This window comes from Cyprinodon tularosa, unplaced genomic scaffold, assembly GCF_016077235.1.
Source record: "Cyprinodon tularosa strain WSP-4 unplaced genomic scaffold, ASM1607723v1 ctg35, whole genome shotgun sequence".
NCBI lineage: Eukaryota > Metazoa > Chordata > Actinopteri > Cyprinodontiformes > Cyprinodontidae > Cyprinodon > Cyprinodon tularosa.
The window spans coordinates 919,519-934,729 of NW_024039063.1; the positions used below are offsets into that span (position 1 = coordinate 919,519).

The following is a 15,211-nucleotide window of genomic DNA, read 5'->3' on the forward strand; positions in this document are numbered from 1 at the left end:
CATAGATATGTCATAGTGGAGTGATAAAGTTGTCCTCGTTTTCAGGACTGAGCACAGAAAACGGGTCCAACTTTGTCGTGTATAATGGAAGTCGTTTACCTTCGAGGAAGACTTTCTAAATTTGGTAAACCGCAATCTGTGCTTCTCAGCGGGGAAATCTGATGTCAAGCCATCAGTTTGTAACCTTAGGCTAAGTCACAACTTGGGTTATGCAACAGTACAATTATCTAAAGCACTCCAAGTCCTCCACTAAAAGGCTCAAAAGTTTTTCAACTAAGCTAGCTGAATTCTAGACTTGAATTTAATTCGAGTGATTTTAAATAGCATTAAGCAGGGTTCTCAGGCATAAAGAACCTATAATGTGCGACTTATTACAAAAGAATTCATACCTAAAAATTATGTGGAATCCATACTCCAAAATATAATTTAAACCATGGTAGTCTCTGAAAAATACAATACAATAAAATCATTGCCCATCAACATGCATCTTGTTTCAATACATTGCCAACGTTTCAAAGTCCTGTGAATTTAATTTGTGTAAAATAAAATATTCATACAGACTGCCATACGGACTTTAAATGTACTTTAATGACTTTTTTTAAAACACTCACATGGTAACAAGAATACAATTAAAAACACATTGAAGGATTGTAAAAACAAAAGGAAATTAAACTTAAATAAAACTGATGACATCTTCAAATTTGTATTACATTTAAACTGCTTTTGTATACAAATCCCACGTCACCGTTTGCGTACTTTGGAGATGCATGACTTGAATTTTCATGAAAATGGATTAGAATTCAAGACAAACAATCCAAAAAGAAAACAAGACAAAACAGTGGGGAACTTTGTCAGTTTGTCAATAAAAATCAAACATCCCATATTTAACAGACATTTAAAGACTTTTTAAAAGAAATGATCACAAAACACAAAATACTTTGCAGAAATAGGTGTTAAAGCAATAAAATTTTCATACAAGGTTTAGCAGATGCTTTCTGCGAACAACATATATGCCATAAAATGTTGGTTTGGTTCTTTTTACAATCATTGCACAGTTTTTTAAGAGAATCTAGTTTCACCTTCATGGATAAGTCTTAATTCCAGAGCTCTGCGCAAGGCTCTGTTTAACAGGACCAACAAGTCTAAGGCCTCTGGAACTCCCCTTGGCAGAAATAGTTCTAAAGATTCCTCCGAAGCATGGGGGAGATTCATGGCTGATGAACCTGCATCCTTTGGAAAAATAAAATAAGATTTAAAAAAATGCATTTGCATAAAGGAAAACTGTCATGGAGCTATTCCTATAAGCTTAGGCTGCAAGAACCATAGCAAAAAACAATGTGTATTTGGCCTATGGGGACTCAAGAAGTAAATTACATGTAAAAAAAATTAATGCAGCACAAGAAAAAAATGTGGATAGGGTGTACAGGTGCTGGTCATAAAATTAGAATATCATGAAAAAGTAGATTGATTTCAGTAATTCCATTTAAAAAGTGAAACTTGTATATTATATTCATACATTACATACAAACTCATATATTTCAGATGTTTATTTTGTTTAATTTTGATGATTACAAATGACAACAAATGAAAATCTCAAATTCATCATATCAGAAAATTAGAATATTGTGAAAAGGTTCAAAATTGATGGCCCCTGGTGCCACACTCTAATCAGCTAATTAACTCAAACCACCTGCAAAAGCCTTTAAATGGTCTTTCAGTCTAGTTCTATAGGCTACACAATCATGGGGAAGACTGCTGACTTGACAGTTGTCCAAAAGACGACCATCGACACCTTGCACAAGGAGGGCAAGACACAAAAGGTCATCGCTAAAGAGGCTGGCTGTTCACAGAGCTCAGTGTCCAAGCACATTAATAGAGAGGCGAAGGGAAGGAAAAGATGTGGTCGAAAAAAGTGTACAAGCAAGAGAGATAACCGCACCCTGGAGAGGATTGTGAAACAAAACCCATTCAAAAATGTGGGGGAGATTCACAAAGAGTGGACTGCAGCTGGAGTGAGTGCTTCAAGAACCACCACACACAGACGTATGAAAGACATGGGTTTCTGCTGTCGCATTCCTTGTGTCAAGCCACTCTTGAACCACAGACAGCGTCAGAAGCGTCTTGCCTGGGCTAAAGAGAAACAGGACTGGACTGCTGGTGAGTGGTCCAAAGTCATGTTCTCTGAAGAAAGTAAATTTTGCATTTCCTTTGGAAATCAAGGTCCCAGAGTCTGGAGGAAAAGAAGAGAGGCACTTCATCCACGTTGCTTGAAGTCCAGTGTAAAGTTTCCACAGTCAGTGATGGTTTGGGGTGCCATGTCATCTGCTGGTGTTGGTCCATTGTGTTTTCTGAGGTCCAGGGTCAACGCAGCCACATACCAGGAAGTTTTAGAGCACTTCATGCTTCCTGCAGCTGACCAACTTTTTGGAGATGCAGATTTCATTTTCCAACAGGACTTGGCACCTGCACACAGTGCCAAAGCTACCAGTACCTGGTTGAAGGACCATGATATCCCTGTTCTTAATTGGCCAGCAAACTCTCCTGACCTTAACCCCATAGAAAATCTATGGGGTATTGTGAAGAAGAAGATGCAATACACCAGACCCAACAATTCAGAAGAGCTAAAAGCCACTATTAGAGCAACCTGGGCTATCATAACACCTGAGCAGTGCCACAGACTGATCGACTCCATGCCACGCCGCATTGCTGCAGTAATACAGGCCAAAGGAGGCCCAACTAAATACTGAGTGCTGTACATGCTCATACTTTTCATGTTCATACTTTTCAGTTGGCCAACATTTCTATAAATCCTTTGTTTTTATTGGTCTTCAGTAATATTCTAATTTTCTGATATGATGAATTTGAGATTTTCATTTGTTGTCATTTGTAATCATCAAAATTAAAAAAAATAAACATCTGAAATATATGAGTTTGTATGTAATGTATGAATATAATATACAAGTTTCACTTTTTAAATGGAATTACTGAAATCAATCTACTTTTTCATGATATTCAAATTTTATGACCAGCACCTGTAAAATAGGAGAACAAAAACAGTGCATTGTGTACAAAATGATTGCTTGTAATTTGAACAGTAATATCTTCAGGTGCACACTGAGGTTTATTTACTCCTAGTAATTAAAGTGGATCATTCAGTACCAACCTGTGAATAAAAACACAGGGAGATCAGTTTGGGGAAACCGAGAGGGGGCAAGTGGTCAGCTCCGGTGATGAAGAGAAGGAGGTCTTCAAAGGAAAAATATGCCTCGCCATCTGACTCAATAGAGGAGGAAACATGTTCATTTAAATTTGATCACAACTGAACCCGATTTGTTCTTTTTTTTCTGCACATACCGCTGACCATGGTGAGGACTGTTTCCCAGTGAGCTGCAGTGGCCTCCTCAGCTGCTCTCAGATCAGAGTCTGGATCACTGAAGCAAAATGTGAAGAGCTGCTTGAACTCCTCCAAGCTCAGAGCTTTTTGTTCTTTACTCGTCATTACTGGCAGAAACGTCTCCCAGTGTGACTTTACCAGATCCCACAATTCCCCGCAGCTGTTCAACCCTTCGATAAACTGGGAGATCATACTGGCCACCCTGAAATTCAGGGGATAGTCAAAGCATGACTAACAGCAGAAACAAACATAACATTTCTCTGTTGATGTTAACTGGGGATGCCCCACCTGTGGTAGATGTAGTGTTTTACCAATCGGGCATAGATGGCTGGTATTTCATTAGAACAAGCCCAATGGATTCCTTGGATTCCACAGTTTGTTACCCAGTCACACAGACCAGGGGAGAGTTGCTTCACATCGCTGCAACTGTGCAGCTGCCGGAGGAGCATTGAGGAGTAAGAACAATTCAGATATAGTTAGTTTAAGGCAGAAAAGCAGGTCTGATCAGTCTTTCAAGATGGAGACAAAAAGGCTGCATACCAGACACACAAACAAAAACATAGCAGTTATAGCGTGAAGTATCCAATTAGCATTTCACTGCATTAAATGTCAAAATGCAAAAAAGAAAAAACGAGTATTAAACTGTAATTTATGAGATTTGCAAACTGAGAATTGAATTTATATTTTCAGTTTAAAAAAAAAAATCTATAAAATATAGCAAAATGACACAATGTGCATAAAATTAATCCAATCACAGTACAGGACAGATTAATGGGTTTCAGTCAGAGTTCTGTGTTCCACCTCTTGGAGTCGGAGTTGTGCTTCAGGATCAACAATGTCCTTCCAGTTAAAGTCCTCCAAACATGGACTTTGGCAACACATCAGCTGTGGAATGAACATAAGAGAACAATGACAGCAATGTTTTATTAACTCTGTACTGCTACATGTAATGCTCTACGATGAGGCTTTAGATTGAAAAGTGGTGTCATCAATATCAAATCTTTCTGAAAATATTCCATATTTTATGATGCATGTTATTCTTTTCTAAAGCATTTTCAGCAAAATGGTACACTTGCATCACATAGATACTTTGGCATAGTAGCACATTATATTAAACACCAGGATGTTTAGTACAATGTGCGAATGTGTGAATTACATTTTTTAACTAGAAATGCAATACCGACCTTTTATTTTTCATGCAAAATGTAATACAATCATACATTCTGGTGAAAAATACATTTAAAAAAACCCACAATAATTCCCACATAAAATGAGAAGAATGACTGAAGTGCTTTAAATCTGGTGGACATTAAAACATTCACCCAGCATTTAGAAGGAATATTGCCCCATTGAAAGCCCAAGATAAAAACAAATATTTTTTAGGACTGAAACAAACAGATTAATTGATTATTGAAATAATCGTCAACTAATTTAGCAATCAATTAATCTTTAACTGGAGTATTGAGACTCTAAAGTATGCCTTTAGCTGACGGAGCAACCCACTTAGAGCAGTAATTATATAAAAATTGTAAAAAAAAAAAAAAAAAAAAAAAAAATTTTTTACATCTTGCATTTAAGATAAAAATTTGTCTATTAATATGCCCTACCAAGAGAAAAAGTTTGAGTTAAACCAGTCACCTGGTTTATTTTCATAACAAACAAAAAAAACTAAGGAACCTTCATTAATTGATTCATTAAAAAAATAATTAACAGATTAATTGATTTGGAAAACAACTGCTGCTTGCAGCACTAATATAGATATATATATATATATATATATATATATATATATATATATATATATATATCTATCTATCTATCTATCTATCTATCTCCTTTCTGGCTTGTTTAATTGCGCAACACTTCTAATTGTCCAGACTGGTATGTAAAGACATGGATGCACCTGCTCAGAAAAAATGGCTCTGATTTACATATTGGAACCATGTTGCCATATACCGCCCTCCTCCCACAGTTATGACAGCAGAGAGTCACTTCTCTGTCCAGTTCAATTTTATTTATATTCGTTCTTTTGATAAATTAAAACCCCTTCATACAAGCAGGCTAACACAGAAAAATGTTAACAGGTGAGAATGTGTTAATATTTAATAGATGTAAAAATTAAATGACTAGTTTGGGAGTAAACATCATAAGAAAATCAAAATAATGAAGATGGAAATAATTTGTATTCAAATATTTTTGATGCTGTGACATTTTAATTCACTCCTAAACTCTGACTACTTGGCAGGATTTTTTCTTTTTTTTAGGTTAGGAGCTCTATACGAATCTCTATGATTATGGATCTAGATAAATAGTCTTGGTTTGTCCTGATCTACTAAAGTCATTCCGTAAAAATTCAAAAAATATCCACTGGACTTGGTTTTCAAGATTTGAAGACGTTTCTCCACCTCTCCAGGAAGCTTTCTCAATTCAAATTGTATTGTATTTGAATTGAGAAAGCTTCCTGGAGAGGTGGCGAAACGTCTTCAAATCTTGAAAACCAAGTCCAGTGGATATTTTTTGAATTTTTACGGAATGATTTTGACCTGGATGACTGAGAACCTTCATCAGCAGATCTACTAAAGTAATTGTGAACAATGATGGTAAGACCCACTGAAACCTTTAGAAACAAGGCTGTAGAAACAAGAGTATGTTGAAAGGCCTCAGATAATAAATAAAAAGAATGAAACAGGACTTCTGAAACCAGACTTTTTAGTTAAATAAACTAACAAAAATGATTCCTTGAGACACTAGAAAATATGACCTTTCTGGCTTTAACAAATGGCAGAAATACACCAAGTGTGAAGCATAGAACTGAAGGTGGAAATGCTTTGCTGGAGTCGGACCTGGTACACTTGCAGTAATAACATCCATGTTGAACTCTATCATTTATCAAGAGGGTGCTTGAGCGGTCTGTCAGTATGTAAAAGATTAAGATCGAAGCTGAACAGGATCTTGCAACATGACAATAAGCCAAATCGCACCAGTACGTTATCTAAACAATCACTGCTAAAGCACTTCTGGTCAGATACAGTCTGCATTCCTTTGCTTTGAGATAAACACAGCAAAAAGGAAGTTGCATCTACTATGTAAATGTAAATTCACTGAGGAATGGCTAAAAATATGGACATAAACTTTAAATTGTGAAGTATCAAAAACTGATTTTAAATAAAACATGGTGAACCTATATGTGCAAAACTCTAAATTAAATGTAAAGTGAAATTCACCAAATTCAGACTTTATTTTATAATGTAAAACTGGCTTAAAACTGTGATAATTTGAATGTTAACCAGTCTGCTTTTAAAATGCATTTTATTGCATTAAAAATTCAGTCTGACAAATTCCACTTTCAGCTCTAGAATCCAGTTTTTTGTGCTACACATCCTGGACCTTTGAGAAAAAAAAAAGAAAAAGAAAAAAAAAAAAAAAAAAAGAAAGAGTAATTGAACAGAGATTCACCTACGGTAATGTCAAATGATAGCCAGCAAAACTAAGGTTTGTATAACATAGATGCATAAAAAGTTTCAGGTAAACTAATGCCTCTGGTAAACAAGTACCTCTGCATTTATCACCATCTATACCAGGGAATAGCTATCCTGTACAGTAAAAGCCTGGAGCTTGAAGGGTCTTTGCAATATGTTAGCTGTTCCTTGGACTTTGCTCTTCTGGGCTGAGATGTCCAGGTATCTGTTGGAGCCCCTTCTGCCCTTGGTGTTTCTCAGATTTCTCATGTTCTTTTTTCATGATGTTTCTATTATTAAGGATGACCACAGCGATCAGTATGGCTGTCCTCCACTACTTATCAGTGATCACAATGTCCAGTTGGTTGGCCGCAACCTTTTTGACTGTATCTAGAGGAGGATCAGCACCTCCCAATCTGAGGCCATGGTTCTCCACCTGAGAAAGGTGGAATCCCCTATTCAGGTCGGTGGAGAGTCCTGGTCTAAATTGGAGGAGTTCAGATATCTTGGGGTCTTGTACACGAGTGAGGGACGGGGGAAACTTGAGATTGATAGACGGATCAGTGCAGCATCGGCAGTGATGAGGTCACTGTATAGAACTGTCATGGTGAAGAGGGAGCCAAGTCGGGGGACAAAGCTCTCGATTTACTGATCAATCTACGTTCCCACCCTCACCTATGGTCATGAGATCTGGGTAACGACCGAAAGGACATGTTCGCGAATACAGGCGGCCGAAATTTGTTTCCTTCGCAGGGTGGCTGGGAGCACCCTTCAAGATCGAGTGAGGAGCTAAGTTACCTGGGAGGAACTCTGAGTAGAGTCGTTGGCATTCCACATCAAAAGGAGCCAGAGAAGGTGGCATCTGTTTCAAATGCTCCTTGGTCACCTCCCTTGGGAGGTGTTCCTGGCATGGTCCCATTGGGAGGAGGACTCATGAAAGACCCAGGACATGCTGGAGAGACTATGTGTCCTAGCTGTCTTAGTGTCACCTCGGGGTTCCCCTAAAGCAGCTGGAGGATGTGTGTGTGTGTATATCGGGAAGTCTGGGCATTTTTGCCTAGACTGCTGCCTCCTGCAACCCGGCCCCAGATAAGCAGAATAAAATGGATGGATGGTATCTGGAAGACCCACATGATCTCAGCTCTGTAATTCTCCACCACATTGGGAGGCCATTTTGACCTGGGGGTCTCCAGTTTGTATTCTGCAGCAGCCATTTGGTTACAACAGTCCATGTATTCCTTTACTGCTAACATAATGCACTGTGCAGTGAGGGATTTTGTATGGTATGGTAGATTACTTTCAAAACAACACATTGGATTTTAAATATGTATGCAGATTCACTCTGGGCAATTCAAATTCATTATGCAAACATTTCTTAATAAAGTGCTAAATGTTCAACAGTATCCACAGTTTTAAACATGGGTAATTGACTAATAAGTGCAATTTATGTACTTTTAATTTTGATAAAAGTACAATAAGTTGATGCCTTTCAAACCAGGGGTTTAAAAACTGTCCTTCAGAACCACTGTTGTTTTAAGCATTTTCCTCCCTCCACACACCAGATCTTAACCAGCCACTAAAGCCATTTGTTTCTGCTGAGGAGGGAATGTAGTCATTATATTCAGGTGTGCTAGAGCAGAGACCTGGAGAGACCTTTCAAAACCACTGGTCTGAACAGTTTTAAAATTTGTCCATAAAAAAAACTACTTCCACAAAAGTTTAAACTGGATATCCATAATCCATTGAATTTTGTGTATAGTTTCAGTTTGTATAATCCCTACCTGGTAGAGTGCAGGATGTAGACAGGATGGCCCAGGTCCTCCATGAGCCAATGACCAGCCAATAAGAACACCCGCTTCATAATACATCCTGTCGTCAAGTGCTGTGAGGTCATAGGTCAAAAACAAACGCTCCGGACGTCCCTCAAACACACAGCTGCGCTGCAGCTCCAGGAGAGTTAACCTGTATAAGAGGGAAAATGAAGATACAGACAAACAACTTGATAGTTTAGTGAACTCCATCCAATTTGTAACCAGCTGGATGGCAAGAATGTCGCAATTTACCCATTTAACTTGAAAACACCAGCTTGTTTAGACTTTGTACAGTTTTGATTTTCTATGTAAAAGCTAGCCATTACTGACATTGCCCTCCAATAACTGTTTATTGTTTTGTTTTTTAAACACTTCCAAACCATCATATGCCAACTAAGGCAAAGATAATAGCTTGCTTTTGAGTGATTCCGTTTCAAACTACACTAACATTATTTAGATGTGGCTTCCTTTAAAAGGGTTTGGTAGTTGATAAAAAAAATAATAATAAAGTTTAATTATTCTACCCTATAAATAAATACAATTAAATTGCTAAAAGCCTGAAGTCAAGAAATCAAAGGTTTAATCCAAAAGATGTTAAAGGTTGAAAAACTTTTTTCAGTTCTATATATGTACTAGTTAGCAGTCAAAACTGGTGGTTCTCTGTATAATGAGATCAGTCCAAACCTGAAGAACTCTGTAGAAGCTTCCTCGTAGGTTTTCATCTCCTCTTGGCTGAAGGTAATAACAGGTCTGGACCTGAAGCAGAATCCTGGTTTCCTCACCTCCTTCAGAGCAGTGGAAAGGACATCCTCCCTGCATACCTTGATGTAAGTTTCTGTCTTTCCATTGATGGATTCTAGCCTGAACAATCTCAGGATGGTGTCCAGGTTGAGCGTGAGCTGCACACAAAACACAAAGACTTTACTGGAAAGGCAGAAAGTCGGTGGATGATCATAGCTATTACTTCAATCAGCTGATGAAATTTAAGTACAAATGTAAAATGTAACCTTCTCCGGAGCCCTGCAGACATGAGGCTGGTTCTGTCCTACCATTGGACTTTGACTCCCTTTGCTGGCATCAGAAAAAAATCTCAGTGTTAGACTCTTGGTATATGTGTTGGTTTGAAATTGCTCTTTACATAAAATGCTTTCTTACCTGTTTAACACAGCTGATTTATTTTGTGAACTTCCAGACTGTGCCTGTTGCCATAAAGAAATGATATAGTTAAACTATTTAATGAGAGAATAATATTTTAATATGTTTCCCTTCATTGCATTCATACAGAGCCAGTTTACAATAATAGTGTTAGATCAGCTTACTAAAACAGTTCCTTCAATAAAACAGAAATATCAGTCAATTACAAATGTTCCAAATGTTTTTTATTTAAATTGGTTAGAATGCCTTCCAAGATAAGATTGCATTGATAACTGATGTATTAAACTAAATTCTTAAAGTTTTGTTTATTTTCCAAGCAAATTTAGGAAAAAAAATGATGTGGTACACCCAAAACAGGTTGCTGCTCTTATGGTTTCATCTTGACTAATGGGTTACAAAGCTTCCAAAATGTTTAGGTTAGGTGATTGACTTTTAACTTACAATAATTTTCCAATTTGAGTAAATTTAAAAATGAAATTTAGGATTCAAACATTAATTTAGGCCAATATACATTTATTTCAGGTATTTTGGCTTTTTAAAAAGGCATCTGATGATTTCAATTTTTAAAAAGGTACTTTTTACTCCAGAAAATGAAATAAGCTTTAATGGTATCCTCATTCTGATTCACTGAGATGTTCTCTTATACTGGCTGAATGTATGATATAAGACAAAAATCTTCTGCCAACATAACCGATGCTGTAGTTCACCTGTTTATAGTTGTGGTGACTAAATATATACAAAGCACCATGTTCACTGATCCTAAGTACTTGCTCTCCAGTCCAGCCCTCTGCAGGGGTTTCAGGGACAAAGAGCATCCTGGAGCCCTGCAGCTTCTGGAAAGTACAGAAAGGTTTAGGCTTGAAAGGGAGGACATCTTTAATCTGTGACTCAGTGCAGAGCGGATGAACACAAACCTGTAGATATGTGAAGGAAAACATTTGTCCCGTATTCCTTACAAAATGCCGGTGAAAAAGCAAAGCAAGGCGACCCTCCATTTGATCAGCTGACCAGGTGGAGTCCACCGTGATGCGAGCAGTCAATCCCATGTCTGCCAGAGCAGATTCTTGTGGAGTTATTAATCTACGGAAAGATAAAAACTTCCTCAATCAAAGGTTGAATAAATATATCAGTACCAGTGTTTTTCTGTGAAAGTAACACTTAAGTTGATATGTCACAGACATGAAAAAGTAATAAATAGACTGAATTGGTGCCAGTGAGGAATATGAGTATCGTGGAGTAAAAAATGAGCACTGGGAGTTGATATTCAAGGAAGAAAAGGTTTTATTTTATTCTGCAGAGGAGAACACAAGACAGCTGAATACAGCTCTGAGTGTGATTCTGAGGTGTTCAGCAACCCACCCCTGCATATAAAGAGACTCCACACACACACACACACTTTAGTTAATCAAAGGACATAAATTTGCTCAGATAAACATTTCAGATAACTGTTTCCCATCCATACCAGTAACAGGATGTGAGAACCTTGAACAGTGAAAACTTTTCCTTCATATCTAAACTAGGGAGGAAACTACTCAGGGTTCTAAATAATCACCCCTATTAAGGCAGAGAAAAAGCACACTTATAGACATTTTATCTCACAAGCAGGCCAAGGAAAAATATGATTCCAGAAATTCCATCCGGGCTTCAAGTCTAAAACATTGTTCAGACAAAAGTCTGATTCAATGAAATGGTTTTAAACTGCCTCTCAGTTGCCTTACCCCTCCAACTGTGCCATGTAGTGTTCTCTTGGTAGACAGATGACATCTTTTACCACATGGCGGATCTTTTGTGGATTCAGTTTCTTCCATTTAACATGACGGGTTTTGTTTGGGGACGACTGAAACAAACCACAGAACCAAATTGTAGTTTTGCAATACATAAACTACAAATCTGTGAAAAAAATATATAATAATAAAATCATCCCAGAAAAAAAGTTTAATCTTTGAATAGAAAATGAACAGCAGTGAAAAACAATATTCATGTAGAATATTTTTATATTGTATACAGAGATTGGTATGGATTAAATGCTACAAAACTTGATCTGAAAGACAAAAATAAAGATTTATAAAGTCACTGAAGTGCATTTAATGTACATGTTTTGAGCATTTGTGCATGATTAAAAAAGGGATATCTTTACAGAAAATGAAAATAAAGATTTACTGCACAATAAGGGAAAAACAATGGGTAAAAAAAAAACATGTTTGTGATGAATTATGATTTTATGATGTAGAAAAATGTAGATTGTATTGGTTTTATGAAGTGTCCGCACAGACTGGTTGCCACATTCACATTTCCAACCTTCCGAACCTCACCAACTTTACTATCTGCTGAACTTATGGTCTATTTTTTAGAAGAAAAATAATATTGACTAAGCCTGATGCAGCCAGTTTAAAACACACATCATATCTGAGGTGGTGGCACTTTTACACAGTGAGGGTCAAAATTAATAATCCCGTGAAAACAATGACAAAATAGTTGTATCGTTTGCTTTATCAAAATCTTTCTGTGCTGTGGGTAAAATTATTTGTAGCAGTTCGTACATAAGAATGTAACAAAACCTGAAAAGACCCACCAGCGTGTCAGAGGCAGAATCACTGGATTTCATCTCCACCAGCTCGATATCGGAAAGTCTGATGGGGGGAAAAGACTGCAGGAACAGGAAAGAGAAGGAGATTTTGAAAAAAAGTATTTAAACAACTGCCAACATGAACAACATTTGATTGCATATCTTAAAATATCCCTATTATGCATCGATCCTGGAAGCCTCTCTAAATGAATTTGTTAAAAGTATGAAGGGCAACAATAACTTACCTCCATCTCAATGTCTGCGTCTTCTACCAAATCAAAAATATGCGAGCAACAGAGGGTCTCTTCACAGACAGAGGGTTTAGTTTTATTTTTTTGCTGCTGCTTTGGTTTTATCTCATCAAGCTGATTTTCATCCTCCTCTGGGTATGGGGCCAAAGGATGCTCCAAGTACCTGTACCTCTGAGTTTTAGAGGGGGAAACGGGTCACAAGACGTTTAACCGCATTAAACAAATGTTAAGGCTCATAATTTTTAAAAGCAGAATCCTTTTACATGGTTAGCACTGCTCTCCAATTTATGGGACATTAAAAAAAAAAACAAAAAAAAAAAACAAAGTGTTGTACTTTCCCTAAGCAATCTTTACTGAATCACCTCCATTGAGAGAAAATGGTTTGGGTTTTATAGAAATTATGCCTTGTCTTTATGTGCACTTACTGAATTCATAAAAGATTATTCAAAATTACCAAATGCAGCGTAGTAACCATGCATGTTAGCCAACCCAGTCTCATGGGAAAATGTACCCCCACTACGTTGGTCCACACTGCAAAACATAGTGGAGGTACATTAATGGCCATTTTTTTGTGGTACTGTTACATTTCTTCTGCCTATACGCTTTCTATTGTTTTACGTCCTAGTCACGTGACTTTCAAGATTCCAGCTGGGAGAAGAAAAAAAATATATATAGATGGCCGACATTCGCTCAGATTGTATAAGGTTGTCCTGACTTCAACGGAAAGATTTTACTTGATTTAGGAAACAGTAGCCTCTGATCAATCGTAAAGTGCAAGAGATAAAGTTCAGATTAATTCACTGCACTTTGAACCCCAAGAGTCTCCTCAGACATAGATTTGACTTCATTTTTTAAAATTGCTGTAAATTCATTAAGATTTCAAGAAGTTCAGTTCAGAATGTCTATGCGGACAGAGATAGATTCAAATATTTGAGTAAAATAGGACAGAAATTAGACGATGGAAAATTAAATTATTAGGGATTTTTTTTATTATCAATATGGTCAATGTAGAACATTTTTATTTTAAAATGTGCAACACACAAAGTAATTACAGTTCTTACTCTTTTTTTTTCTTTTGATAAAACATTTTTTATTTTACTTTAAGAGTTAGGTTTTTGGAAGTTTTGGTTGTTTATACAGTATACAAGATGAGGCTGCATTATTTCTGCACTATTCCTAAACCATTGCAACAAATTAATTGAAAAGACAAAAAAAATTTTTTTTCCAAAAAACAGAAAAGTTCCAGTCTTTTATTATGATTGGAGACTAAGGAACACTGCAAACAGGTAAGAGAGAGCGCTTTAGAGAAGTTTAAAAGAGAGTTAATTTATACACTTTTCTCACAGAGCTCTAATCAATCATCTGGAAATGCAAAGAATGTGGAAAAGCTGCAATGTTACCAAGATATGGTCTGTTTAAACTGATGGAATCAGAATCATCTTTATAGGCCAAGATTGTGAGCACAAACTAAGGATTTCACTTTGGTTTCAATCACGCAAAGCATACAGTTAAGTATGAAAAAAATTTATTTAGAGGAAATTCAAAAAAAAAAAAAAAAAAAAAGAACCAGTATGGTCATATATGTACAACAACCTGAAGCTTATTCTCCCAGAACTGATATTTTCAATCATTTTGATAATAGGAATAAATGTGGCGGCAGAAATCGGTCATGATGAAATGTCAAGACTGATTTCAAGAACAAAAATGTCAGCACATATTTCTTCACAGCTATGGTCACAAAGTATGAGGAAAATCATGCTTGCTAATTTGTGATGCGTGCAAATTGATCCAACCATGTGACTGTCTTCGGCTGAAAAATTTGAGCCTAACCTGATAAACAAGCTTTGTGCTCATCAGCTGATCATGTGTTGTTTAATCAGCAACATTTGATCAACGATCCAGTAACATATTGCAAACATTTATCGGAAAGTAAGAAGTATTTTCTGTATTTGATATTTGAAACAGTGTTTTATTTCAAATAGTCTTTTAAAATGTTGCTTGCTAAAGTTTGGTATAGGAAATAAGAACTCATGGATGATAACTGAGATCAGGTTTTCTTTATATTAACTGAGCATCTTGAAGAGCATACCTGTTCAAAGGCGTTTTCTTCCTTTTTTTCCTGTGTGGTCACCATCTCACATACTTCTTCTGAAGAGAAGAGCCTCATCTCAATGTTCTCTGTGATTACCAGATACGCAGGCCTTCTGTCACACAGCCTCATCTTGTTCCGATCAAAACAACTTCTAGCACTTCACAGGTCTATCTCATCAGAGGCTTTCTCTGCAGTTAACCTGCTCATTCCTTGCAGGTTTCCTATTTACTCTTCAAGTTTTAGCCCCAGAGAAGAGGCCTCCCTGATTTTACAAAACTAAAGTTGTCCCCCTTTCAAACACCTGAACAGATGAGTCCTCATCAACTCAAGCTGAGCTCTATCACAGTTTAAAGGTCTGGTTGGCTTGGATCTTTACTCCTGTTTCTGATTGGTTCTGTTGACTTCTTGAAGCTGTTCATTGGTTCAGTGGTATCTCCAGAACTGAAAAACCTTAAGAACTTTTTCATTGATTAGGAAAAATCAA

General features: G+C 36.8%; 1 protein-coding gene across 1 annotated transcript; it reads right to left on the minus strand.

Moving 5' to 3' along the window:
* Positions 1-568: 568 nt before the first annotated feature.
* On the minus strand, positions 569-15,071 carry LOC119789863. Its single transcript, XM_038295046.1, has 15 exons — positions 14,725-15,071; positions 12,630-12,806; positions 12,391-12,465; positions 11,537-11,655; positions 10,733-10,898; positions 10,526-10,651; positions 9,819-9,862; positions 9,671-9,734; positions 9,348-9,562; positions 8,634-8,814; positions 4,196-4,279; positions 3,683-3,828; positions 3,355-3,596; positions 3,164-3,273; positions 569-1,230 (listed from the first exon to the last, which is right to left on the minus strand). The coding sequence occupies exons 1-15, from the start codon at positions 14,854-14,856 to the stop codon at positions 1,060-1,062; spliced, it is 2,052 nt and encodes a 683-aa protein (XP_038150974.1). The 5' UTR covers positions 14,857-15,071; the 3' UTR covers positions 569-1,059.
* Between the last annotated feature and the right edge of the window lie 140 nt (positions 15,072-15,211).